Here is a 26,449-nt window from a genome sequence, read left to right as displayed (position 1 = left end):
TAAAAAGAAACTAATGTTGGTACATTCCTATTAACTAAAATTAAAATACAGACTTTATTCACCAGTTTTTCCACTAATTTTGTTTTGTTTTGTTTTGTTTTGGCTGCACCTACAGCGTGCTGAAGTTCCCAGACCAGGGATTGAATCTGAACTGCAGTTGTGATCTGGACTACAGCTGCAGCAATGCCAGATCCTTACCGCACCGTACCACCAGGCAACTCCCTCCACGAATGTCCTTTTACTGGGCCAGAATCCAATGCAGGAGATCACATCGCATTTCATATTATTTTTTATTTCCAATAATGCATTTTAAGTGGGAAAGCAATGGGATCAGATTTGTCAGTAGAAACAACCTACGTAATTCTTACAGCAGGTGTGAGGAGAATGGACCAGAGGAGCTCCCGCTAGGGGTGGAAGGCTTGTTAAGAGGCTGTTGGGAAAGTCTAGGAGGCGATGGTGACGGCTTGAAGTCTGAGGACAACAAAGATGGGGAGAAGGACTGAGAACCTTTTTTGTCTTATGGTAGAGACCTTTCCTGAGAGAGAATGGATAGGATGAAGGGGGTGCCAGTCTTTTGGGTTTGTTTGGTTTTTTTCTACATCCATGGCATATGGAAGTTCCTGGGCCAGGGACTGAATCTGAACTGCAGCTGCAGCCTACGCCTCAGCTGTGGCGATGCCAGATCCTTAACCCACTGCGCTGGGCCAGGGATTGAACCCATGCCGCAGCAGTGACCATGCCAGATCCTTAACCCGCTGTGCCACAGCAGGAACTCCAAGGATGCCAATCTTAATCGCCCTCTTATACCTAAGACATGAATCTACGTGTATAACAGACTTTAGACAAAGAAGGAGAAAGGAAAAGACCTCAGATGAGGTTATTTCTGCAATTAAAAAACTCTAATTTAACTCTGAGTTCCCTGAAAGCCTAGGCAAAAAGGGAAGCAAGATGACCTATGGAGCTCTCATTACCTGTTAAAATAAAGGATACTCAAGGGAGAGGAAGCGGCCGGCCAGGTTGGAGTGGGAGAAATTAGGCCTGAAGGCACCTGGGGGCAGGTCAGGTTTATCTCTGACTCTGAGAGCCCCGGTTAAGCTCTGCTCCTGGGATCCCTGGTTCCTCCCAGGCCTCTCTGTTCTGGAAGGGGATGCCCTGGCAGCACAGGGGATGGGAGCTCAGCCTGAGCCCAGGAAGTTCTCTTTATAGACAGCCAGTCAGAAGCATTTCGGCCTGGCACTGCGATTCCTCCCGGAGTGGAATGTGATTCCGCATCTCACCTCACCTCTTCCCACTCATCTCCCCTCCAACAGTCCCTGGAGTTTCCAGCAGCTCTGCAAGAGAAGCCGGGCAGGACGTTGAGGTCCAAAGTGGGGATGGATAAACTTGCCCAAGATACCCAAGCAAGCTGGAGAGTGAGCCAGTGAGAGCTCTGGGCTTTTGAGTTCAGAATCTGAGGGTTTCTTGTCTAGACAGAGCTCTTGCTCTTGTCTTAGGTCCTATTAAGTCATGCTCTCATTCAGCACAAGGTAGGGCGCACCAACCCTGGGCTGGGGTGGGAAGCTCCAGGGCCCTGCCCTCTGGGAGCTCACCTTCTGGTAAGAAAGACAACACTTTGGCAAAAAGCAGTTACCTAACAGACTAAGTATGACCAACACTGTCAGAGAGGTAAGGGCCTGACCGCAGAGGCAAAGGAAAGGCTGTGTCCTGCTTTGAGAGTGAGAGGGGGGGAAGCAGAGGAAGCCCCCCCCCGGGGGGGGGCGGAGGGGGGGAGGACCAAGGATCCAGCTGGGCTGGATTTCAGCTTGGGCATGGCGCCTGTGGGTTTGGGGGGTAACTGGGAAGAGCATTCCAGGCGCCTGGAATTACCACCCCCCTTCTTTTCGAGATCTGAGTGCTTTGATGTTCATTATCTCATTTCATGTTCCCAAGTTCTGGGAAGACATTTAAAATAGTAAAACACACTAAGACCCTCATTTTAGTATTGGGATCTGGGAAACAGACTCTGAGGTGGCGTGGCCAAGACCACAAACAGAATTAAGACGAGCAAGTGTCCCGATTCCATCCAGAGGCGGGGTTTGGGGCACACACCCGCGGAGCTCTCAGCGACATCTCATCCTTCTCCCCGCCCCCCGCCCCGACCCCCCCGCCCGCACCCCCGAAAGTTCCATCAGACGCTTAACTGCGCTCCATCCTCCTGCCTTCTGGGCGCCGCGGGGAGTCAGGGGTTAAAATCCGTGGCCCGGGTGGCTCCTTCCCCCTCCCCAGCCCCCTCGCCTCCTCTCGGCGCCGCGCCTGGAGCGTCGGTCCCAGAGACCGGCACGAGAGAGGAGGGGGAGAGTGGGCCTGTTTCTCGGGTGGCCAATCCACCGAGCCCGCGGTGCCCCAGAGGAGGCGCCAGCGCCAGGCCAGCGCCAGGCTGGGGCTGCCTGCTTCCCGCGGCAAAGTACAAATGCGCCCGAGCGCGGCGCCTGGCGCCCTTGGCGAGCACAGCCGGCCCGCGCGCAGCCTCCCCCCGCGGCCGCCGCGCCGTCGCCGCCGCGGGTACCGCCGCCTCGCCGGGCCCCAGGACCCCAGGGCCCGAGCCCGAGCCCAGCGAGCAGGGGGCGCCGGCCGCTTCTAGCCCGCGCGCCCCGAGCAGCCCGCCGGCCCCGCGCGCCTCGCCCCACGCGGCGCGCTCCGCAGAGCCCGGTCCTCTCGCGTCTTTCTGCTCCTCCCCGCCCTCTCACCTTCTGCGTTGCTCTCCTCGCTCTTGCCTCTCGGCCACCTTCCTCCATCTCTCCATCTCTCCCGCTCCGTTCCCGTCCCACCTTCCTCTTAGTCCCACCGCGGACCTCCCTCGCCACCTTCTTCTGGACGCTGCTTCCACTGCAGCGGTTGCCCCTGCCGGGTCCGTGCCTTGCGCGGTGCCCCCGTGCCTCAGTCTCCCCCTCATCGCACTTTCTCCCGGCTCAGCGCCTGGAGGCCTGGCCCCGGGAAGAGGGAGGATGGTTCCCGAGGTGAGGCTCCTCTCCTCCTTGCTGGGACTCGCGCTGCTCTGGTTCCCCTTGGACTCCCACGCACGAGCCCGTAAGTCGCGGGATGGGTGTGCCGGGCGGGCGGGAGAGGGATGCGAGCCCCCGGGGCTGTGCGGGAAAGTGTGGGGGGACTTGGGATCCCAGGCTGTTCTGACAGCCGTCCGGGGAGCACCTGCCCGGAGGGTGGAGACTCCTCTGCGGACCAGCATGAGCTGATGAGTCTGGGAGACTGGGGGGAACTCGGCAAGACTCAGAGCCAAGGGGCTGCTGCCGGGGGGCGGCCTGAGGATGAGGGGGCTGAGAACAGTGGGAGAGAGGGCAGGGAGCTGTGCTTTGAGGGCGGCGGCAGGAGCCGGGGTGGGGGGACGCTTATTTCTAGTAGAGAGTCTGGTATGTTTGGTTGCAAAGGTGTGACGAAGATGAAGAGGCTACTGCATTTAAAGAGAGCCGGTGCAAAGAAAGAGCCAACTAGGATAACCTTTCTATTCCTTTTCTCTTATGATGCTCAAGACACTCCCATGAGGTGGGTATTATCATGTGCATTTTACAGAGGAGAAAACTTAGACTGAGAGAAGAAACTTGCTCAAGTTTAGTTTACCAAGCCAATGAGACATCCACAGCCAGAACTCGGCAATTCCAGATCCTATGGTCCCCCCCCCACCCTGCCCCACAGCATCTGGAAGGAACCCCAGTTTGGAGCTGTGAGACTCTGGGAGGCAGCAGGGCACAGCCAGCTAGACCAGGGTCTTCAGTATCCCAGATCTATTGCATACCAGCTGAGAGGAGGTAGGCGTGGTGGGCACATCTCTGAGCCTCAGTTTCCCAGTCTGTAAAATGGGAGTGAAAAATCCCGGGACTGTGGTGAGGATTGAATTTGAGAAAACGTGGAAAGCAACCAGCACCCACAACTAGCTGGTCCATGATAGATTCTTGAAAAACACCTTCCCTAATTCATGCTTTTCCACTTGGATACAGTATCATCTCAAATCATTTATAAAATCCCTCGGAACCTCAGTTTCCTCACTGTTTCCACAATAGGCTGGTGGGCCTCCTCCCCATCCTCTGCCGATTTCTTGGAATGCTCTGAGGATGGAAAACAAAACCAGAGAGTCTCCCTAAAAGAAGGAAGGGGCTTAGGTCAAACCCTGACATACCTGATAAAGAAACTGAAGCCTGGGGGGGGGGGCGGTGATCCGCTCCGGGTTACACGGAGTGCAGCCTGGGATCAAGACCCCAGTTGCCCAGCCTAGAGCTCTTTCTTCTGCACAGCTTAGCTTCCCCGTCTCTGCCTTCATTTGCACATGACTTTCTGGAGCCGGCAGTGCTGGATTTTGTTTCATGCTTGTCTCCGCTCATGAGGGCAGGCTGCGTGCCCGGTCATCTCTGGGCAGCCGGCAGCCTGAGACTCACAGAAGTCCTTAGTCACAAGCCCTGAAAAGAGCCCAGTGTTGGTTCAAGCCTTGGCTCTGCCCATGAGCAGCTGTGTGATTTTTCATAAGTGACAACTTCTCTGAGCCTCAGTTTCTGCATCTGTCTAAGACACATGCTCACTCGGAGCCCGAAGGTTTCTTGGGAGGATTAAGGGAGGTAACTGTGCCAGCATGCCCAGCACAATGCCTACTACTCATTCGATGTCTCCTCCCCCTCCTGGAGCCCTGGAGGTTTCCTCCTAACACCTTCCTGTTGTTTCTTAAAAGAGACTCAGCACAGGATACCTTCCATGCCTGCCTCCCTTCCACTTGGCGCGGTGCTCTCAAGCCCTGAGGCTTTCCTCCAGGTATCACTGCCCTGGGTGCATCTTAGAAAGATGATCAAGAATCACATCTTTTGCAGATTGCTCGTGTCCTGCCCGCACCACTCTGGCTTGCCTGTCAGCCCTCTGCAGCCTCGCTTAGGTCATACCTCTTCCAGCAGACACTCCCCACAGCCTTATCCACTCTCTTCTTCCCTCCTCTGCGCCTCCACCAGCCTTCGGGCCATATTTCTCACTAGGCGCTGCCAGTATTCCCTGTCCCCTTGTCTGGAGCCTAGTTCCCCAGTGACATGCAAGAAAAACCTCAGAGCAGAATTGTGAAGGTGAGGTGGGCTGCTAGTCAGGGGGTGGGGGGGGAAGACTCTGGGATGTCAGAGCTGGAAGGACCTTTGAAAAGCATCTGCTCCTACCCCTCAGTGTTCCAAACCTTACAGTTAACCTGAAGCCCAGAAAGGGAGAGTGACTTGCCCAAGGTCTCATAGCAAATGTGTTAAAGAGAAGAAGGGAGACCTGGATCCGAGGCCCTGACTTGTCACTTCGGAGTTATGGGAATTAGGACACGTCACTTTCCTCCTCTGAGCCTCATTTTGGGTAGCGCTGACCGTCTATGAATCTGGAAACAATGCTATCGTTAGTCACCAAAATCTTAAGTCGCCTACGAAGGGCCTCATCCTAGCTGAGTAAATTTAGTTTGTCAGGTCTCAGGCCCGTTTGTAGGTAAGAAATCTCCTAGTGACATCTTTGGTGCTTTCAGAAGTGGGGCCAGTGGTTGGAAATTCTCAAACCTACGTGGCATCTGACTCTTGAGGCGGCGCCGTCCTGCAGAATGCCAAGGGCCTGTGAACATGTGTGGCAGCTTGCTCCTCACTTGAAGTACAAAGTTATTCACACAAAGGTTATTCTGTCCTTGGCGGTACTTCCAGCCACAGATGGAGCCTTGATCCCAGCCCAAACTGAGTCTTAACTCCAGCCACAGGCTGAGCCCTAATCCCCCAATGTTACCATAGATCGAACCTCGAGTCCACTCCTGGGTAGAGCCCTTAGCCAGGTCTCTGGCCTGGTCACTGCCCAGTACTGACCCCAGTCCCAGGCTGAGCTGCATGTATGCATGTCAGTTGCTTTGGGTACCCAGCCCTTGCATCCGAGAACCCGCCTCTCCAGGGCATCTTTCTCCTGTGGAAGCGCCTCTTCTTTGGACTCTTTCCTTAATAATTATCACACACTGTCCCCCACTTTAAGGTGACCAGCAGGCTTCCGCTTTCTGGTCTTTCTCGCCATCCAATCCTGACTTCAGGAGAGAGTCAGCTACCAGGTACACACATTGGCCCTTCCTACTTCCCAGGGTTATGTACAATATGGGAATCAGAGTTTTCGTTCCCAGGTACCCAGGTGACAAAATCCCAGACCCCAGAAGCAGAGATGGCACGGGAAGAGGGCTCCCGTGGAACAATGAGGGAAAATGTGGAACAGGAAGGTCAGGGCCCTAGCCCTGGCTCTGCCACCAATTCCAAGGCAGGTCACCTTTCTCTGCCCCTGAGTTCCCAGCTGTAAGGCAAGGTGGTTGGAGTCAAAGAGATTATCACTGAGAACCATTCCAGCTTGATATCCCACGATTCTAAACCTCTAAGATCCAAAGATGCTGGTACTTAGTCCAGAGTTCACGCTGACCTTTGCAAAGGGACTTGCAGGAGAGTGGATCTGCAGCCGGGTATTCCTGCCCTGCCAGGGAGGAGTGGATAGACAGACAGACCCTCAGACAGAAACCAACAGAACGGGCCTAGAGGGCCTGGGACAGTGGGCACGGAGGGAGACCTGCCGGTGGGGAGCTTTCCCTGCTGTTCAGCTTAGTCGCCTCCCGATCCACCTGTACAGATGTACACGGGGGTGAAGGGGGCACCTGAGGGAAGGCCTGACATCTGGCTCCAGTCAGGCCCCTCTCTGGGTCTGTCTAGGAGGTTCTGCACCTCCTCTCTCCCACCAGTAGAGGTCTCTGTCTCACTCACTGGCTTGTCTGCTGCTGAGCAGGAGCCTGGCAGCAGCTGTGCAGTTGCTCCAGCTGTTGCACCTGTTCCACGACCGGCCTCTCAAGTTCCCCCAGCCTCTGGCCATGGCGCCAGGCTCTGGGAGAGGGACCTCGAATTCTCTGGACTCCCAAAGAAAAGGACTGGCATGCAAGCAGTGCCGCTGGGAGGTGCAATGCAGAGATCACTGCTGGCACCCCCCCTGCCTCTGGGCGAGAGCCCATCCCCAGAGGAGGCTGTTCCACACGCTGCCTCTGTGACCCATTCTCGCAGTCAGGATTCTTCCTTGTGTCTCTCCCGAATCCTTTCGTTTGCAATTTAAAGCCATTTATTCTGGTTCTGTCCCTCAGGGGATGGGTGTTCCTATAAACAGCGCCCCCTACCCAGGTCTGAAGTCCCAATCCCTCTCTGAGATTCAGTGTTCAGTGTCCACATGTGTAAAATAGCAGATTAGGCATCATCATTAAGTCCCTAACTTTCTAAGATTCTGTGACTCTTTAAAGCGTACATGTCCAAGCCAGAATGGAATATAAACCGTCTCTTCTCTGCCCCCCTGTCCCTTGCCAGGCCACAGAGCTGCCTTTCTTGGTTTGATGGCTCTTTCCTTTGAGGTCCTTCTTTTCCCCTGAACATCTGTCATGTGCCCCCTAAGAATTCAGGTTCAGAGACGTGAGGGCCCTTTCCCTGGGTTGCAGAGCTCAGCCACTGAGAAGCCGAGGTTTTTACTTCTGATTCCTTTAGGAGGCCTCCCCCATTGAGCGCTGGTGCCCAGAGCAGAGCTTATGTCTCGGAGGGGAGTCAGTTTGTTTGTGTGAAAAGGGAATCGTAAATAAATAAAGTATGACTGTGTGGGCGCGAGGGAAAGGATATAAACCTTCTCACATTCCCGCACAGGCCGGCTGGCTCGGGTTTCCCAAGTTCTCACAGGCTGGGGACAGGCCAGCCACAGTTCCAGTCTGAGCTCCGCCTAGTGCCACTTTCATGGCCTTCTCCTGCCCCTCCTGCAGCCCCGAAGCGTCTTTCTGTGTGTCTTTTCTGCCTCCTATTGGAAGAATCCCCAGCCATACTACCCGCCCCCCAACTGACCCCAAGAGACCTTTATCATAGCATGCGGGTTTCAAGGCAGACTGTGAGATGCCCTGGGATGGGAGAGTTGGGGATTTTTTTTTTCACTTCCCCGTGAAAATCACGGAATCGCTCATCCACATACCTGCCCAGGCTCTTGGCCTTTTGCTACACGGTGTTCAGTTTGGTGGGCAGTTTGGGAGGTCAGAGGAAGGGAGCTGAAAAGGGGAGGTCAAAAGCTAATTCCTGTTAGGTGGCAAGGTCAAAGTGCAGAGAGGAACTTGGCTCTCCTACCCTGCAGTGAAGCAAGAGGGTCCTTACCTGAGTCAATCGCCTCCTCTTCCAGACCCGCCTTGAACTCCATGCTTTCATCATGCATTCATTTATCAAGTGCCAACTCTTTGTAGGCTCTGCACAGAGCACTGGAGACGCAAGAATGAATGGATCCGGTCCTTGCTTTCAAGGAGCTCACAGTTTCCTAAGGAAGAGGAAGCCATTTAATAAGTACTTTTAAGCCCGGGTGATGACAGTTGGGACAGAAGGCTGAACTCAGTTCTGTGGGAGGCCAGGGAAGGACTGGCCATGGCCTGGAAGGTCGGAGTGGTTTCACAGGGTGGCATCTAAACAGGCTTTGGAGGGACGAGGGGTGGGTTGGGCAAACACTGGAGATAGGGAACCGCCTCCCAGGCGGAGGAAGAGCAGGTGCAAAGGCGCAGAAGCATGAGGGAGCGTCCGTGTAGGTGGGGGCGGGGGCGAGAAATTGAGCAAGAGGAGATGAGGCTGAACAAAGGGTCGGCGCAGGGAGTTGCTGGAAAACCAGGTGGGAGCCTGCGCATGACAGGCTGGGGTGACATGGTAAGATTGTAGCAGGTACCAGAGTCTGTCTGATAAATGATTGCTCCCCTGAATTTAGCAAAGCCCAATCACTTTAAGTCGGTATCAAGCTAGGCATAGAGCTTTGGCTATGACCTATCCAAGTGGGTGCTTCCTGCAGGAAGAGGTGCCAGCACCCAGCATGCTCCGGGTACCTTCAGTGACCTGGACCACGGTCACCCCCCCCCGCCCCCGCTCCCTTTGCATGCAGTTCCTGCTCTGCCCATCTCTAGGTTTTTTTTCTTTCTTTCTTTTTTTTTTTTTTAGGGCCGCACCCAAGGCATATGAAGGTTCCCAGGCTAGGGGTCAAATCGGAGCTACAGCTGCCGGCCTGCACCACAGCCACAGCAACACCGGATCCGAGGCGCATCTGCAACCTACACCACAGTTCATGGCAATGCCAGATCCTTAACTGACTGAGCGAGGCCAGGGATCAAACCCGCAACCTCATGGTTCCCAGTCGGATTCGTTAACCACTGTTAACGAAAGGCGCAGAACTCCCCCGTCTCTACCTTAACTCCTTCAAGATCCAGCTCAGGCAGCTTCTCAGGGAAGCCTTCCCTGAAGACCCCTTGTCACTTGTCTCCTGTAGGTGTTATGTCTGCCTTCTTCATTATTAGGCTGTAAGCTCCTGGAGGGTAGGGACTGTGTCTTATCAGGCCCGTGGACATGTAGGACTTGATATACAAAATGCTCAATGAACGAATAGCAGGAACTAATGTCACTCATGATAACAATAGGTCAAAACTAATAATAATAATGTTTGCTGCCTATTGTGCCCAGAACCCTACAAACACCTGTTACTCAGGGCCAAAACCTCAATCCCATCCTTGACGGCCTTTCATCCTCACGGCCCACATCCAGTCCATCTGAAAGCCTACCCACCGTACCTGCCACGTGTGCCCCAGGTCTGTACTTTTATCCACCAGCAGAGCTTCCACCTTAGCTGAGGCTAGCACTATCTCAAAACAAATGACTCGTAACAGCCTCCCCTAATCTCTCCGCCTCCAGGCTTCCTCTCCAATCCATTCTCCATTCCCGTGGCCACAGCAGTGATTTTAAAATGCAAACCTACGAAGTTCCCATTGTGGCTCAGTGGAAGTGAATCTGACTAGCATCCATGAGGATGTGGGTTCAATCCCTGGCCTCACTCCGTGGGTTAAGGATCCAGCATTGCCGTGAGCTGTGGTGTAGGTCGCAGACTCGGCTTGGATCTGACATTGCTGTGGCTGTGGTGTAGGCCGGCAGCTGTAGCTCCAAATGGACCCCTAGCCTGGGAACCTTCATATGCCAAGAATCTGGCGTTGCTATGGCTGTGGTGTAGGCCAGCAGGTACAGCTCCGATTCAGCCCCTAACCTGGGAACTTCCATATGGCAAGGGTGCAACCCTAAAAAGATAAAATAAAATAAAATAAAATAAAATAAAATAAAATAAACAATAAAATGCAAACCTGACCACAGGCATACCCCAAAAGCCTTTCTGTGGCCCCCCTTTGCCCGTGGGCTCTCAAGGCCCTTTAGGAGCCAATGCCTCTTTCTCCGCCCTGATCTCTGGCCCCTCACCCCTGCCCTCCCATTCTCTCCTCCAGCCTTTCTGACCGCTTCCATCTCTGTCCCCCAGCCCGAGATCTGTGTAGGCAGAGGGGGCGCTGAGGGAATCTGGCTTGTGAGTGGGCCTGGGGAACCACACGAAACAGGGTTGGTAACGTTGAGACCTGGGAGATTTATTTATGTCTTCTTATTTTATTATTTTTATTTTTTGCTTTTTAGGGCCACACCCGTGGCATATGGAAGTTCCCAGTTTAGGGGGCTCATCGGACCTACGGCTGCCTATATCACAGCCACAGCATTGGCAGATCTGAGCCACGTCTGTGACCTACACCACAGCTCACGGCAACGCCGGATCCCCACCAACCTGCTGAGTGAGGCCAGGGATCCAGCCCGCATCCTCATGGATACTAGCCACAACGGGAACTCCGAGGCCTGGGAGATTTGACCTTAATGGCAGGTACCATGATGTTCTTGCCCTAAGAGGTGCCTGGGGGCTGCCCACAGAGTTCTGGGAGTAAAAGGAGTTCCGTGAGAAACAGACTGTTAGGCAAGATTGGGGTTGGCACTCCGATCTGCTCTTGGCCTGTTCGTTTTGAACCTACCATTTGATTCAGTATCTAAAATGTGGCGGGCATGAGGCATCTCACATATACTATTCGATCTAATTCTGCAAGAACCCCAAAGGTAGAGATTATGACTAATCCCACTGAACAGATAAGGAAACTGAGGCCTGGAGTGTTTAATGCAGGCGGCAGACAAAAGGCAAATCCAAGTGGACCCCTGGCCTATCTGACTCCAAAGCCACGTTTGGAAACTATTTGGACACATCCACCAAGGGAGAGGTTGTGAGCGATCTGAGACCTGTCCCATTTTAGCTCTTCTCTGCCTCCTTCAAGCCGGGAACAGGGCCAGTTGTCCTCAAGCAAAAACTTCCTCCACCGACTTCTTTTCCTGGGTTAGACATCCCTGCCTGGGACCCTTACCTCCTAAAGTTCCCTGAGAGAAGGCACCGTTGGCCCCTGATCTGGACAGAGAGAGAGAGATGATGGGTGGATAAGCCATGGTGGTGGGTGGAGAGAAGAAGCAGGGCAGGATAAGGCCAGGGCCGGAATGGGAGGCCCCAGAGACATAGGCAGTGGCCGGGAAGGGAGGGGACATGAGAAACAAACGTGGCCTCCTTCTCCGTGTCACTTAGGATCAGCCACCCTGGCTGCCTGCACCCCAGCCCAGCCCACCTGGGAGCTCCTTGGAGCCCCTAAGAATTTGAGAGCATTTCTCAAACTCTGATTAACTAGCTGTAACATAGTTTGTGAATTTATTGCACTGATACTCTAAGAGCTGAGGATCCCAGAGAGCAAGTGACTTGCTGAGGCCACCCATCTATGGATTGAACCCAGGACCCTGGACTTTGAACCCTGGACTTTGGGGTATATCTGTCCCTAAATAAGTGGTGTGTTCTCCCCTTCAGTACTGCCCTAAACAGTGGCACCCATGCCGCATATGTGTGACTTTTCTTTTTTAATGTGGTGTATGAAAACTACAAACTACCTTCATTTACATGTTTCCTCATTGGAAATAAGCTTGTCTTCCTATCTGGATTTTTTTTCTGTTTTGTGTGTTCTACCAGTTAACTACGTTTGCTGTTTCAATCCTATTCCTTCTATTTTGTTTTGTTTTCTTCTACTTTGTTTTGTGTAAAAGGGGAGACGTAAAAAAGCTGGAATCCCTCGAAAAGACAAAAAAAGAAAAAAGAGCCTAAGGCGTCTGGGACCTTCAGCACATCCTAAATCATGGAAACTTGAAAGGGTCAAATCTTAGAACCATAACACTGTTTAGTTCTAGAAGCTTCATATTCTAATGAATTATAGGCTCCTAGAAGCCTGGAATTCTCAAATCTTGAATCTTGGAAACCTAGAACCTTGGAGTCACAGACTGGTGAAATCAAGGATTCATAAACCATCTCTACAAAAAATCTTTGAAGATCAAAATTCACCCCTGCCCCGTATTTTGTAGATGGGAAACTGAGGCTCAGAGAAGGAAAGAGACTTCCTCCACCTCGTACAGTGAATTTGTGGCATAAGGAGCTAGAGTTCCTTCCACCAGCCACGTGAGCAGGGACGGGGGCGAGTGCCAGGACCGTGGGGATGGAGGCAGCCTGTGGTCTTGGCAGGTCCTCCTGCTGCCTGGTTTGGCCTGGCCCCGGGGCACTCACCTCCCGAGAAGAAGAGAGCGCTCTGGGCAATGGCACCTTTCCTTGTGCCTCTCACCTTGGGGGGCATGCTGGGCTTGGGGGTGTGACTCCTGGAGTTGAGGGATGGCTTGCCAGGCCCCCCACATTCCCAGCCATTGCCAGGTCCGCGTGTGGACCTTCTGTCTTCAGCTCTGAGCAGGCGGGGAGGGGCAGGGGTGCCAGCTGGCACAGGGGCCAAGCTACGAAGCTGCAGGAAGGTGGGACGGGGTTTCTTCAGCCACGAGGCTGAGACCTAAGGCCACAGCAGTGTGGCAATGGCTCCCTTCCCTGGTCGGGGGAGGGCACTGGGGAAGAAAGACATTATTCAGTCCTTGGAGAGTTGGGCTGGCTCTGACAGGCACCCCAGCTGGGCCTGTGTCCCGCCCTCTCTGCCAGCGGAGGCTGAGAGATAAACACAGCTCATTTGATACGGGCCAGCCGGGGCCTTGCTGGGAATGGGATCCGCTGTCTGATCCCCCCTCTACTTTGGGGGCTGGGGAGGGGCTGAGGAGAGAACTGAGCCACGGTCCCCGGCGGCTGTCGAAGCACAGACTCGGAGGGCGTCATGACCATGGCCTCGGAGCTCCGTATTTCGAGGTCCAAGAGGCAGAGCAGAAGCAGAGCAGGGAGCCAGGGGGAGGCTGGTTTCAGCTTCTCACAAAAGAAGCTTTCTAAAGCCCGGGACTGGCCCTTAGCTCTTGTCCCCCAGAGGTGTGTGCCAAGGGGCTGCCGCCCACCCACAACACAGACAGGGAATTCCTGCCTCGCGGGTCAGCTGCCCCAGCTCCTGTGCTGCTCTCGCTGCTCTGCCATTCTGTGAGTTTAAACGTCTAAGAGTGATTCAGAAAGTGTGAGACTCTAGAAAGTGGGCCAGAGGAGGCATGAAAGGCAACTTCTAGGCACTCCCATTTTGGCACAGCGGAAACAATCCAACTAGGAACCATGAGGTTGTGGGTTCGATCCCTGGCCTCGCTCAATGGGTTAAGGATCCAGCATTGCCGTGAGCTGTGTGTAGGTCGCAGACTCGGCTTGGATCTGGCATTGCCGTGGCTGTGGTGTGGCCTGGCAGCTGTAGCTCCGATTGGACCCCTAGCCTGGAAACCTGCATTTGCTGCAGGTGTGGCCCTAAAAAGCAAAAAAAAAAAAAAAAAAGGCAACCTCTAGATTTGAGATCAACAGGGAAGAGAAAAAAAAATAGGGAAAAGGGGATGGTGGCCAGTGGACTGAGAGAAGACTCTAGAGCCTGGGTTTGGGCAAAAAGTTGTAGTGGGGCAGGTGAACTGAAGGTATCTCAACTTGGGAGCCTGGGGTCCTGGGTTCAAATCAATAGATGGGGTGGCCTCAGGCAAGTCACTTGGTCTCTGGGATCCTCAGGTTTCTCATCTAGTTTTCGCATAATTCTGGTAACAATGCCAGTGAATGATGCCTGCAAAACTGACCTTATCCTCTGGCGTCTGGACCGGATGACGCTGGTCCTCTCGCAAGGTCATTGTTACCGCCAGTATCATCATCATAGCTTCCCGCCAAGTGTCGGGCACTTGGCTAAGTAAGCACTTTCCAAGCGCTATCCAATCTAATTCTCAAAACATTGGTGTTAATAAGACAAGTAATTTATGCAAAGAGAATGTCATCAATAAATGTTGGTTCCTTTCTCCAAATTTCAATCTCATCTAATTCAACAAGGCTTCATGGACATTTAGCTTGTGCTGAGCCTCCCAGAGTCCCCCCTAAAAGAGCTTAGGTTATTCTTTGGATAATGGAGAGTTTTCTTTTGGTGGGAATGATAGCACCTCTTCTGGGTTGTAAAAATCACCAGGTACCTTGTAAAAATCACCAGGAGGAAGGTTGGCAGGTTCAGAGCCAGCGGCAGAGGGACAGGGCAGGGAGCCACCCGCCTGACCCGAATCCCTGACCCAGGGCTAGACGCAGAGCTGGTGAGAGGTGAGGAGTATCCCAGAGAGAGCTGGAAAGATGGGCAGACTGACTGGCTAAGGGAGGAGAGGATGGAGGTTTCAGGAAAGCCGAATGGCAGGGGAGGTATCTGAGCCACAGACTCTTTCAGTTGTTCTTAGACGCGTTCATCTGCGCATTGACAACTGATAACGCGGACAAGCAATCGATGTGCATAGAACCAACGACTATTTTTAAGGCTATTGAAAAGTCAGCTTTCTGGCAACCTTTCACTAGGCAGCTCTTTATGTTCCCAATTCCAGAACTTTCCATCAGAGCTCACTGAGCGACAGGGACGCAGCACAGAATGAAAGCGGAAAAGCTGCTCAGTCGCTTTTTTTCAAAAGGCAGGTCACAGGGCCGTGTGTGTGTGTGTGTGTGTGTGTGTGTGTAGGCAGGGGAGCAGCAGAGGGCAAGAGAGGGGAAGATGCATAGACACAGTAAATAAATGAGCAAAATGGGACAAAGGAAAAGGAAGCACGTGTGATTATGAGGGCGGAAGGAACACTGCGCTGTGAGTCAGGGGACTTGGGCTGTCATCTCTGCTTGATGACTGACTTGCTGCGTGTCCTTAGAGGTGTGGTTTAGCTTCTCTGGGCCTCAGATTATTCATCTAATCATAATAACTAACATTTATGCCACAATTAAGATCTGAAAAGCATTTCTACTTCTTGAGTCCTTAAACACTCTGTGAGAGAAGTTCAGAGAGGGACAGTGACATGCCCAAGGTCACACAGCAAGTGTGTGGTCAAACTGGTATTCAAACTCAGACATTCTGGACCGCTGACTAGGAGAGTGTGTCCCAGGGATTCCCTTTCGTCTGCATGGTCCAGATGACATCCTTCCTAGAGCCAGAAAGAAGGGATGAGGCAGGGACCTTGGGCTGGAGCTTCCTGGGACTGACAAAGCACTGGTTGGTTTGCCAGGCCCAGACATGTTCTGCCTTTTCCACGGGAAGAGATACTCCCCCGGCGAGAGCTGGCACCCCTACCTGGAGCCCCAGGGCCTGATGTACTGCCTGCGCTGTACCTGCTCCGAGGTAGGTTCCTCTGGCTGCCTGACTACCTGCAACGGGTGTGTCCAAGAGACCTCCAGAGAAGGCACCCCAGTGGGAGGGAGGCCAGGCTGACTCTAGGGGCCAAGGGGCCCCTGGAACCAGGCCCCTTAAAACCATGCTCTATCAGGCTCAGGGCCACAGCACTTCACTACTGAGTATCTCACACATGGGCGCAGGTGCCCGCTGCGTGCCTCCCAGAGCTAATCACACGGTGAGTCAGTGGCTGGGCTGGGATGAGGATCCGGGCCTTGCATCGCTCATGCGGCTTTCTTTCCTGCTGGTGTCAGCCTCCTGGCGCCCATGCAGCGCCCTCCTGACCTGACCTCCCGTCCTTCTTTCCTCCAGCCACCTCTCTGGCCACCCTGCGTTCTCCCAGCACCACTGGTCCAAATATTTATTCTTTGCCGCTTGGCCCAAATCCCACCTCCACCAGTAGCCTTACTGGATTCCTCACTTGGAAGTATTTTCTTCTTCTGGGAAGCCACATTCGTGTCTCCGTCCCTGTCTCCTCATCCTTCTTGGCCAGGTGACATGGTTCTGTGTCTGTCAGCTACTGCCCCTCCTAGATGGAGCCTTGGGAGCAAGTCTTCCTAGGTGTTCACTCATGCCAATTCCAGGCCTTGCAGAGGCTGGAACGTACTCGGGCTGAGGCCAGATCTTTCTGCTCAGCTCTGTTTCCTCCCAGCCCACCCCCGCCCAGCACCCTCCACAGGGCCTTGTACCATCAACTGGGTAAAACAGATGGGGCCTCCATGTGGTCCAGAATTCCCAGGCCAGGTATGGGTTGGAGGATGGGGAAGGAGGGATTGATTTAGGAGGTCTGAACCTCCTTGGCCCTGGCTCAGCTGCTGGGGGCCCAGCTCTCTCTCTGTCCAGTGCTGGTGCTAGGGGGAGGGGGCTCTAGCTCCCTGGAGAGGGGGTTCTAGCTCCCAGGGGAGAGGGTACTAGTACTAGCTCCCAAGGGGGGGCACTAATACTAGCTCCCAGGAGAGGGGTGCCAGTACAAGCTCCAGGGGAAAGAGTACCAGCTCCAGGGGAGGGGTACTAGCTCCAGGGGAAGGGTACTAGTACTAGATCCCAGGGGAGGGGGTACTAGCTCCCAGGGGAGGGGTACTAGCTCCAGGGGAAAGAGTACCAGCTCCAGGGGAGGGGTACTAGCTCCAGGGGAAGGGTACTAGTACTAGATCCCAGGGGAGGGGGTACTAGCTCCCAGGGGAGGAGGTACTAGTACGAGGTGCAGGGGAGGGGGTACTGTCTCCCAGGGGAGGGGGTACTAGCTCCAGGGGAAAGAGTACCAGCTCCAGGGGAGGGGTACTAGCTCCAGGGGAAGGGTACTAGTACTAGATCCCAGGGGAGGGGGTACTAGCTCCCAGGGGAGGAGGTACTAGTACGAGGTGCAGGGGAGGGGGTACTGTCTCCCAGGGGAGGGGTACTAGCTCCAGGGAATGGGAATTGGTACCCGCTCCCAGGGGAGGGGGTACTAGCTCCCAGAGGAGGAGGCACTAGCTCCAGGGAGGGGAACTGGCTCCCAGCTGGAGCCAGCCCCTTAGCTCCTGTCTTTTCCTGCACAAAGCCAAGAGCAGAATGCGGAAGGCCTGGGGGAGCCTCTCTTATTAAAACACTCCTCGGGGCAGGAGCAGAGAGCAGCTTCTGAGGAAATACGGGAGGTGGAGACGGGCCGACCTCTCTCCTGACTCTGAACCGGGGTCCCACTCCTCCCGGGGTCCTTCCCTCTGAGTCCCCACTGCTTCTACCACATTGGACCCAGGTGGAAGCTGACGCCAGCGGGGGCACGAGCCCCCATCTCTGCATCCCCCTGGTTTTCCTTAGCACATCTGAGGCCAATCAGGCTTTTCAAAAAGAACTTTATGAAATATAGCCAAAAAACAGGAAGGCAACCATAACAGAAAATTCCAGACATATCATGCGGTCCAGTTGACAAAGCCCAAGCTCTGTAACCCGGGGGAGCTAATTCACTTCTCCCTCCCCGGGGTTCACACATACACGGTGTCCTCAGCCAACCCCCGGAGACACACCCCGAATCCCTTCCTTCTCTCCGTCATCACTGCTCCCCTGATCTAAGCCGCCTCCCGCTCTCACCTGGGCTGCGGTGCGAGCATCCCACAGGGTCTCCCTGGGTCTGCATCTAATCCACCCCCACAGCAGCCAAATGATCATTTCTGAATAAAACGAATCATGTCCTTCTTAAAGCCTCTTAAAACCCTCTGATAGCTTTCCTTTGCACCTACAGTAAAATTCCCATCGCCTGCCATGGGCCCTATGGGATCTGCCCTCTGCCTCGTGCTCTCACTCCATTTCCTACCTGCGCCAATGCGTCAAGCTCATTCCGACTTGTTGTTCCTCCACCCGGAATGTGCTTCCCCCACCTCCTCCCAGGAATGGCTCCTTCTCATCTTTCAGTTCATAACATAAAGTTACGTCCTTATGAGGCTCTCTCTACAGCCGTTTCTAAAATAGTCCAACCTCGTTAACGCAATCCCGTTGCCCGGGTTTATTCCTATTATAAATTTAACATCTGACATGATCTTGTTCCTACTTGTTTATTTTTCATAGTCTGTCTCCCCCCCCCCCCTGCTAGGAAGGCAGCTCGGTGAGAGCAGAACCCTTGTCTCTGGCTTCCTGCCATGTCATGAGTGCTCAGAAGAAGACATGGCACCCGGTAGTCATGCTAAGTGAATGAATGAGCCCTGTGCCACCCACCAGAGGCGGCTGAGCATCTTGGCGAGGGCACGGACCCTAGACAGTGCTGGCTTGTTGTGCGATCTTGGGCAGTGTAACCTCTCAGAAGCTCCTTTTTGAAACTGTGGATAATAACACCTGCCTCTAGGGTTGTTGAAAGGATAAAGTGAGATAACACATTTCTTTTTCCTTTCTTTCTTTCTTTTTCTTTCTTTTTTTTTTTTTTTTGTTTTTTAGGGCCACGCCTACGGCATATGGAGGTTCCCAGGCTAGGAGTCGAATTTGAGCGACAGTTGCTGGCCAACACCACAGACACAGCAGTGCAGGATCCGAGCTGAGTTGGGGACCTACATCACAGCTCACGGCAAAGCCGGATCCCCAACCCACTGGGCGAGGCCAGGGATCGAACCCGCAACCTCATGGTTCCTAGTCAGATTCGTTTCCACTGCACTACGACGGGAACTCCTGAGATAATCCCATTTCTATACAACATAAAGCCCCTACCTAGTAGCCACTCAGTGAGTGGTGGTTAGGACTCCTGAGAGCCACCTCTGGCGGCAAGGCCTCCCCCTCCCCCCTGCCCTTTTGCACCCCCGCCGTCTACACCTTAGTCCCCAGTGCCTGTCTCTCATCATCTCCATCCCTTGGTTCCTTCAAGGCCAGAATCAAGAGAGAGATTCTAACTCTTCAGACCACACAGTTAACCACACTCCACCTTCGTATCTCGTTTCAGGGGCTCAGTTCACCCTCTGGACATTTATGAAGCGCCCCTGTATAGCAGGCCTCTAGGAGGCCCCTTTTGGAGCTCCAAACCAAGTCTGTGGATTCTAGGAGGCCCCTTAGCTCTAATTAGTCCTTGCGATCCCCTCTGGCCATCTGGGGAAGCAGGGACCCCAGAGGAACGAGCGCCTGGTCCAGGGTTCTCGCTGGGGCAGGAAGCTGCCTTGGGAGAAGTGCTGTCAGGGCCTCAGGTGGGCCAGGGGGCTGGAAACACACTCGCCTACACCAGAGTTTAAAGAGAACCGGCTCCATCTGTCTAACAGAGACCGTCTCTCCCTCCCGTCCTGGCCTCATTCATTGACTCACGGGTTCATTCCCACTTGAGCAGGTGCTCGCCCGGAACAAGGCCCTGAACTGACAATTCAGAGATGCGTACAGGGAGGCCTGCTCTTGTTCTTGGGGATTCACGGTTGAATAGCAGAGACAGACTTAATGATTTGTCACAACACAGGGAGGAGAGGAAGGCGTGGGGCGTGGGGGACAGGCCGACAAGCTGCCCAACGGGCTAGAAAACCCCCAGCGGTGGCCTTTCTGTCCAGCTGCTCTGCGTCCCCTCGCCTCTCTGTCAATGCTTCTCTCATTCGCTGCACTTGAAAAAGCCGAGGCATTTCAGGCCCCTCCTTCTCTGGGGCCAATTCCAAGGCTTTGCACAGGGTCCCCCAAACCTCCGAGAGACTTAGGGAGAACATCACAAAGCCCCGAGTCTTCTCCACACCCTGTTTCTAGCTGTGCCCCTGTCCCTGTCCCCTGTCCTCATGTGTCACACGCCGCAGCCGTGAGGCTCAGGTCCAGAGGTAAAAGAACAAAGCCCCCGAGTTAAGATCGACGTCGAAATAACTCAAGTCTTCTACTCGCATGTCTCAAACCCCCGGAAGGGACACAGACCTGTGCGAATCCAGGCACCCTGTGCCCTCCTCCATGGTGGGGGAAGGACACAAACGAGTGAGCCACACGAGTGGGCACAGGAGGGGAGAGGCCAGACACGCGGAGTTTAACACTTTTTATCCCATTGCAGGCTTAAAACGAGTGCAGTGCCTTGTGGTTGGGAGGGACCTGGGGAGGGGACAGTGGGAGGAAAGACTGACCCCTCTGTCCCCTTCAGAGTGCCCACGTAAGTTGCTACCGCCTCCACTGCCCGCCTGTCCACTGCTCCCAGCCTGTGACGGAGCCGCAGCAGTGCTGTCCCCGGTGTGTGGGTACGTAGCCTCACTCCTGCCCTTGTGCCAGCCTCCCACGTGCCCCCTGACCCTTCCTTCTCCCACTCCTGACACAGACCTCCAGCGGGAGGTGGCCCTGGCATGGGAGGGGCGGGCTCTAGCCACCAGAGCGGTTGAGATCGCAAGGTGCTCAGGGAGAAACACCCTCCACAATCCACGGAAGGCTGGGGGTTGCAACAAACTGCTCATTCTTAAGAAGCTGTGCCTGCCAGGAGGAGGGGTGGGGGACGCGGGAAACAGCTGAAGGAGGGGATTCCGGTGGTGGCTCAGCAGTAAAGAACCAACTAGTATCCATGAGGACACAGGTTTGATCCCTGGCCTCGCTCAGCGGGTTAAGGATCCGGCATTGCCATGAGCTAGGGTGTAGGTCGCAGAGGCAGCTCGGATCTGGCATTGCTGTGGCCGTGGTGCAGGCCGGCGGTGACAGCTCCAATTGGATCCCTAGCCCGGGAACCTCTGTATGCCACAGGTGCAGCCCTAAAAAGACAAAATAAAAAAAAATTTAAAAAAGGAAGGAAGGAAGGGAAGGAGGGAGGGAGGAAGGAAGGAAAGAAAAAAAAAAGGAAAGAAAAAAGCTAAAGGGAACGGCATGCTCGGCCTGTGGGTGGCACACCCAGGGTCCCATCTCCCCGGGGAGGGGATGTGGCCTGCGTAAGTGGAGGTGCCCCAGCTGAGGCTGGGAGGCCCTCAGGGTGAGCCCAGGATCACTGCTGAGGGCGCCAGAGCGCCTGTCCGCTGAGATTCCTGCCGGTGCTGCGGCTCAGGGACTCTGTGTGTCCCGACGCTAAATGTCCATGGTTTCAAGGTTCTACTGAGACTGGGATTCTAGGAAGCAGAGGTAAGAGAGGAGGGGGGAGGTGGTCTGAGAAGAAACGGGCAGAAGTGAGTAGCAGACGAGGGGCAGGCCAACCTAGAGGGCGGGAGATATTTAGAGGAGAATCCACGATGAGAAGCATCTCGAGGGTGATAAGAGGCAGAGGCTCCAGACGCCGGAACCATGGCTCTCCGGGCACACCGGGGACCTGCGCAGACTTGTATGGAGAGGGGCTTGCTTTCCAAGGGGGACCCCCGGGGGGAGAGGTGACAGGGCGCCAGCCTGGGTCATTGAGTTCCCTGGTTCTGGGTTCCCTAGGGCATCAGGGGCTGTGCCCTCCATCCTACCCAGTGAGGGGACATCAGGCTTCCTCCCCACTGGGCTGACCCCAGGCGTCCTTTCCGCTCCCTGCTGACTGCGCCTTGGCCCAGCGCCCCCCCCCCCCCCCGCCCCGCTCCTCACTCCGTCTCTCTTTCCGGGCCCTGCCCCTTTGCCAGCCTGGTCTGCATCTCCCTCAAGACTCAGCTCAGCCATCAGACTCTTCCAGAAGCTTTTGCTGGTCCCCTCACCCCAGCCGAGTTAGGGGTACATGCTCTGTGCTGCCACAGCTTCTATGCATCCATCGCCCTGGCCCAGACCATACCAGTGTCACAGCTTGTCACGGCCTCTCTAACCAGTTAGATTGTCACTTTCCTGATGGGAGGGGCTGGGTCTAGTCCACACTCCATCCCAACATGAAGTGTGGGGCCTGATGCAGGGCAGGTGCTTAGCCAAGGTGTCCTGACAGAATGAGTGGGTTCCCCCTGGACCAGAGGCTCACAGGGTGAGGACTAGCCACCTGGCAGGTAATGGGGAGGGGGCTCTGGTGGCCCAGGAGTGACAGGAGTTCACACCAAGCACAAGGCCAGTTCACCAGCATGTGTCTCCACCTGGAACCCTGTTTTGTGCACTGTATCCCCAGCGCCTAGGACACTGCCTGGCACTCCAAGGTGCTCCACAGACACTCACTGAATGTTGAATGAACTAATGCAGGTCCCTACCGAGTGGGATTCGGCGGAGCTGAGGCTTCTGGCTTTGCTTTCTTGATCCAGTCAGGGCCAGCTCAGCCACCGATGGGCTGAAAGGCCTGGGGCCGGGGTGGGGGGTGTGTGTGTGTGATATGGTCAGATGTAGGTGTCAGTGAGACCTCTTGGTTCCCTGATAGGGGGTCTGGCTGGGAAGGCTGAGACCAGAGCTCAGTTTAAATAACATGGGATAATATCCATCATTTTCAGGAAAGCAGCCCGGTTAATTCTGGCAAAGCTCTTAGATCCACGTGACACCTCATTCTCTTCTCCTCCACCTGCAGAGCCTCACACCCCTTCTGGGCTTCGGGCGCCCCCAAGGTCCTGCCAGCACAACGGGACCATGTACCAACAAGGCGAGATCTTCAGTGCCCACGAGCTGCTCCCTTCCCGCCTGCCCAACCAGTGCGTCCTCTGCAGCTGCACCGTAAGACCTTCTACTGCCTTTAGCACAGGCTGGCAGTGTGGCCAGGGGTGGGGGTGGGCTGGGGTTCCTCCCGGTCAAAGAACAGCGAGCGGGAATGGGCTCCGGGATTTGGAGCATCCTGCCTCCCCCTGGGCTTCTGGACCCTCCTGGGCTGCCTATCCCCTCACACTGACACTTGCCATACCGGTTCCCCCGGTAGAGTCTGTACACCTTGAGTGGTGGGGAGATTCTCAGTTCATTTCTGTGTCCTCTGCTGCCCCCAGCTCAGGGCCTGGCACATAGATGGCTGTAATGATTGTTGAATGAATGAGTGAGTGAGTGAATGATCATGCATCTCTCCTGGGGCACAGAGACAGGGCCTGACTCTTTGTAGCAAATGCAATTGAGTTGGAAGCTGCTTCAACTCCCCCTGCTGTGGTCAGGGTTGGACCTGAGGACAGGCGGGGCTGATCCAGAGGTGTTCTCAGGGGACAGAGTCTGAGGCCAAGCACGGCCAGTGCTGGAAGGTCTTCCCCCACTCCCCGGGGGATTCTAGGCAGGGCCCTGCTGCATGTCTGCAGGTGGCCTTCGGCATGTCATCCTCGCCCTTGCGCTTAGCGCTTGTGGGTGTTGGCGGGAGAAACTCCTGCTGTCCTGATTTCCCTACCACCTGATCCTCACACTTCTCTGGGACTCAGTTCCTCGAGGGCGTAGGGAGTCTGACCAAGTGATTTTCAGGGTCTTCCCCGTTTAAAGGAATAATCGGATTCAGCAGTGATGAGAGGGTACGAGGCTTACCCTCCGGGCTGGACACCCACGTTTTGGCGCCAGCTCTGCCACGGCTCCCTGTGTGAACTTCAGAGTCACCTCTCTCAGGCCCGCCTCTCATCTGTTCAGCGAGAGGAGCTCATCACTCTGAGAGTCTGAATTTAAGGTGTCTGGGCTGCAGAGCAAAATAGCTTAATACCAAAGGGTGATCACTTAGAAATCAACCCCGAGAATGATTATTTTTGTAGGGCCTGGGCCTCTCGCAGTGAGGGAGCCACTAGAAAACACCTTCTGTTTAAATACAGCATCCCTGTGGCCCTATGAGAAACCTATCACTAGTCACATTTTTAGATAAGAAACCCGCGGCTCAGAGTAATTGAGTGATTTGCCTAAGGTCACACAGCAAAGCCAGAATTCAGACCCAACGTCACATGATCCCCGCCCCCCCCCCGCCCCGTGTCCTTACCTGCATGGTGTGGCTTCTCATGAAGGGAAGAGCACCCGGATGGGCAGGGGGCCGTGGGAGGAAGGGGATGATCCTGCGTCCCCTCTCCCTGGATCCTTGGGTCTCCTTTCTCCTCAGCCCTGTTCACATGGGACTGGTCTGAAGGATCAGACCAGAGGAAGAGTGAAAGGACTCAAGGGAACATCGCTCCCTCCGGGCACCCTTTGTGACTCTGTGACTTCGGCAAGGGTTTTCACCACCATGTCCTCACTCGATCCCCGCCACCCTGATGGGACTGTCCCCATTTTACAGAGGAGGAAAGGGAGGCCCAGAGAAGAGAGGTGACTCACCCAAGATCATCGGGCCTCCTGCCTCCTGGAAGGCCCCTTCCCCCGCAGTCTCGCCTGTCCAGGCTGGGTCCTGTAGCTGAGGACCTAGGGTTTCCAATACGAGGATGGTGAGCCCCAGAGGCTCCCCACGCACCCCCTCCCTCTGCTGTTCCAGGCCAGGGGAGAAGGACATTGATAGCAGCTGGAAAAGCCTGAGGCCTGGGCTCTAGTCCATTCTGCCCGGCTGGGTCTCTGACTCCAGAGGGTCCAGGCCCCTCGACAGTCCCTCCCCATCACAGGACGGGAGAATCCCACCTCCCTGGGTTGCTAGGAGAGCCTAGGGAGAGACTGGGTCTAAAAAAGAGCTTCAGAGGAGTTCCCGTCATGGTGCAGCAGAACAAACCTGACTAGGAACCATGAGGTTGTGGGTTTGATCCCTGGCCTCCCTCAGTGGGTTAAGGATCCAGCGTTGCCGTGAGCTGTGGTGTAGGTCACAGACATGGCTCAGATCCTACATGGCTGTGGCTGTGGTGTAGGCCGGCCTCTGTAGCTCTGATTGGACCCCTAACCTGAGAACCTCCATATGCCACGGGTGCGGCCCTAAAAAGAAAGAAAGAAAGAAAGAAAAAGCTTTAGAAGCTGAAGGATGACTCTTACCCCAGGGCCTGGAGTGCTGGTTCCCCTCCTGGCTCCCCACCTTGGAGGAGACTTCAAGGCCATTTGCCCCCAGCGATGATGGGGTGGGGGTGTCTCCCAGCCCCAAGGCTTGTCCTCATCAGAGCTCCTGTCCCAGCTCCGCCCGCTCTGTCTGCCAGGAGGGCCAGATCTACTGCGGCCTCATGACCTGCCCAGAACCAGGCTGCCCCGCCCCCCTCCCGCTGCCCGCCTCCTGCTGCCAGGCCTGCAAAGGTGAGTCTGTCCCTGGTCTGGCGATGCCCACCCACCCCTCCTCAGGGACCTAGCCATGGACTGTTGGTGGGGAATCTTGGGGTACCACAAAACCCTCCTTCCTTAGCTGCGCCCCCCTCCCTGCCCCCACCAGAGCTGGATCTGTGCCAGAGGAGAATGCACATGATTTTGTATTGTGACCTCAGAGAGCAGGAGGCGGGGAGGGAGAGTGACACAGGAAGGTGTGGGGGGCTGGCCTTTGCTTAACACCGAGGGTGACCTAGCGCTCTGAGTGGTCTTCTGCTTCTCAGAAAACTCTGGAGGTGGAGTTCGCTGTGTGGCTCAGTGGTTAGTGAACTGGACTAGTATTCCTGAGGACTGAGTTCGAGCCCTGGCCTCGCTCAGCGGGTTAAGGATCTGGCGTTACTGTGAGCTGTGGTGTACGTCACAGACACAGCTCGGATCCCGTGTTCCTGTGGCTGTGGCTGTGGTGTAGGCTGGTGGCTGTAGCTCGGATTCCACCTGTGGCCTGGGAACCTCCATATGCTGCAGGGGCGGCCCTAAAAGACAAAGAAAAGTCTGGAGGTGACAGAGGAAGAGGAAGAATTTGTCTGCCACCCACCAACTCCCACTGGTCAAGGTGTCACCCCAAGGAGGGTAATTCCTTCCTGCTCCCCTGTGCTGCCAGGCTGGCCAGGGAGCAGGATAAGGAGTGGGCAGAGACAGGGAGGGAGGGTGCTGCTGGCAGGTAGAGTCTGAGCAAAGTCGGCTGGAGCCCTGAGGAGGGGCAGCTGCTGCAGGGCCTGCGACAAGGGCACAAAGCCCCTGCAAATCAGATGAGACTGAGAGGCTCAGATGAGGCCCAGGAGAGGGGGTCTGCACAGGCAAGGACCCTGTCTCCTCCCGTCTTCTTCATGGTGGAGCTGGGCACAGGCCTGGGTTCACCTGCCAGAGCCCCTGTGTCAAGCAGAACCAGGCAGCATCTCTGCATAGAACAGAGAGAGGCTAGTGCAGGGCAAGCAGCTTGGGCAGAATGAAGTGCACAGATGGTCTGACCGCTCCCTGTAGTCCAGGAATGCTTCCTGGAGGAGGCAGGACTCGGGGAGGGGAACGCTCCCCTGTAGAAGCTTCCCCAGATGTTGGCCTTGGACAAGGAGTCAGGCGATCCCAGTTTAGTCCTGTTCTTCCAGCTAATTCCTGCAGAATCCATCCCGTCTCTGGGCCTCGACTGTGCTGTGTGTGCACTGAGCATTTGGCCTTGGTGATTTCTAATTCCAGTGTTCTGGGTCCTTGGACCCAGAATGCTCGGTGGCAGCCAGACTGTATGTGAGGCAAGGGTGAGCAGGGGAGAACTGCACTCCGGGCTGTAGGGGGCCGAGAGGCTCAGAGGGTTTCGTGTGCTGGTGTGCCCGGCGGGTGGGGGATGGAGGACTCCTCGGCTGTTGCAGCTGGCGGGGCGGAGGGCTGGAGAGCAGTGCTGGGGCTGCAGAGTGTAGACCAAGTCTGTTGCTTCAGGTGTGGCTG

General features: G+C 55.2%; 1 protein-coding gene across 2 annotated transcripts in view; it reads left to right on the top strand.

Annotated features, from left to right (window-relative positions):
• Positions 1–2,921: 2,921 nt before the first annotated feature.
• CHRDL2 (chordin like 2) overlaps positions 2,922–26,449 on the top strand; it is a 35,279-nt gene continuing 11,751 nt past the window's right edge. For both annotated transcript variants that reach the window (XM_047753857.1, XM_047753856.1), the window contains exons 1-5: positions 2,922–3,066; positions 15,384–15,496; positions 20,097–20,190; positions 22,374–22,516; positions 24,853–24,946. In XM_047753857.1, the coding sequence (XP_047609813.1) occupies positions 2,985–3,066; positions 15,384–15,496; positions 20,097–20,190; positions 22,374–22,516; positions 24,853–24,946 (526 nt within the window). In that variant the 5' untranslated portion in view covers positions 2,922–2,984. The remainder of the gene's footprint in view (positions 3,067–15,383; positions 15,497–20,096; positions 20,191–22,373; positions 22,517–24,852; positions 24,947–26,449) is intronic.

The sequence above is a fragment of the Phacochoerus africanus genome, chromosome 11 (genome assembly GCF_016906955.1).
Source record: "Phacochoerus africanus isolate WHEZ1 chromosome 11, ROS_Pafr_v1, whole genome shotgun sequence".
NCBI lineage: Eukaryota > Metazoa > Chordata > Mammalia > Artiodactyla > Suidae > Phacochoerus > Phacochoerus africanus.
This window is presented reverse-complemented; position numbering and strand designations above follow the sequence as displayed.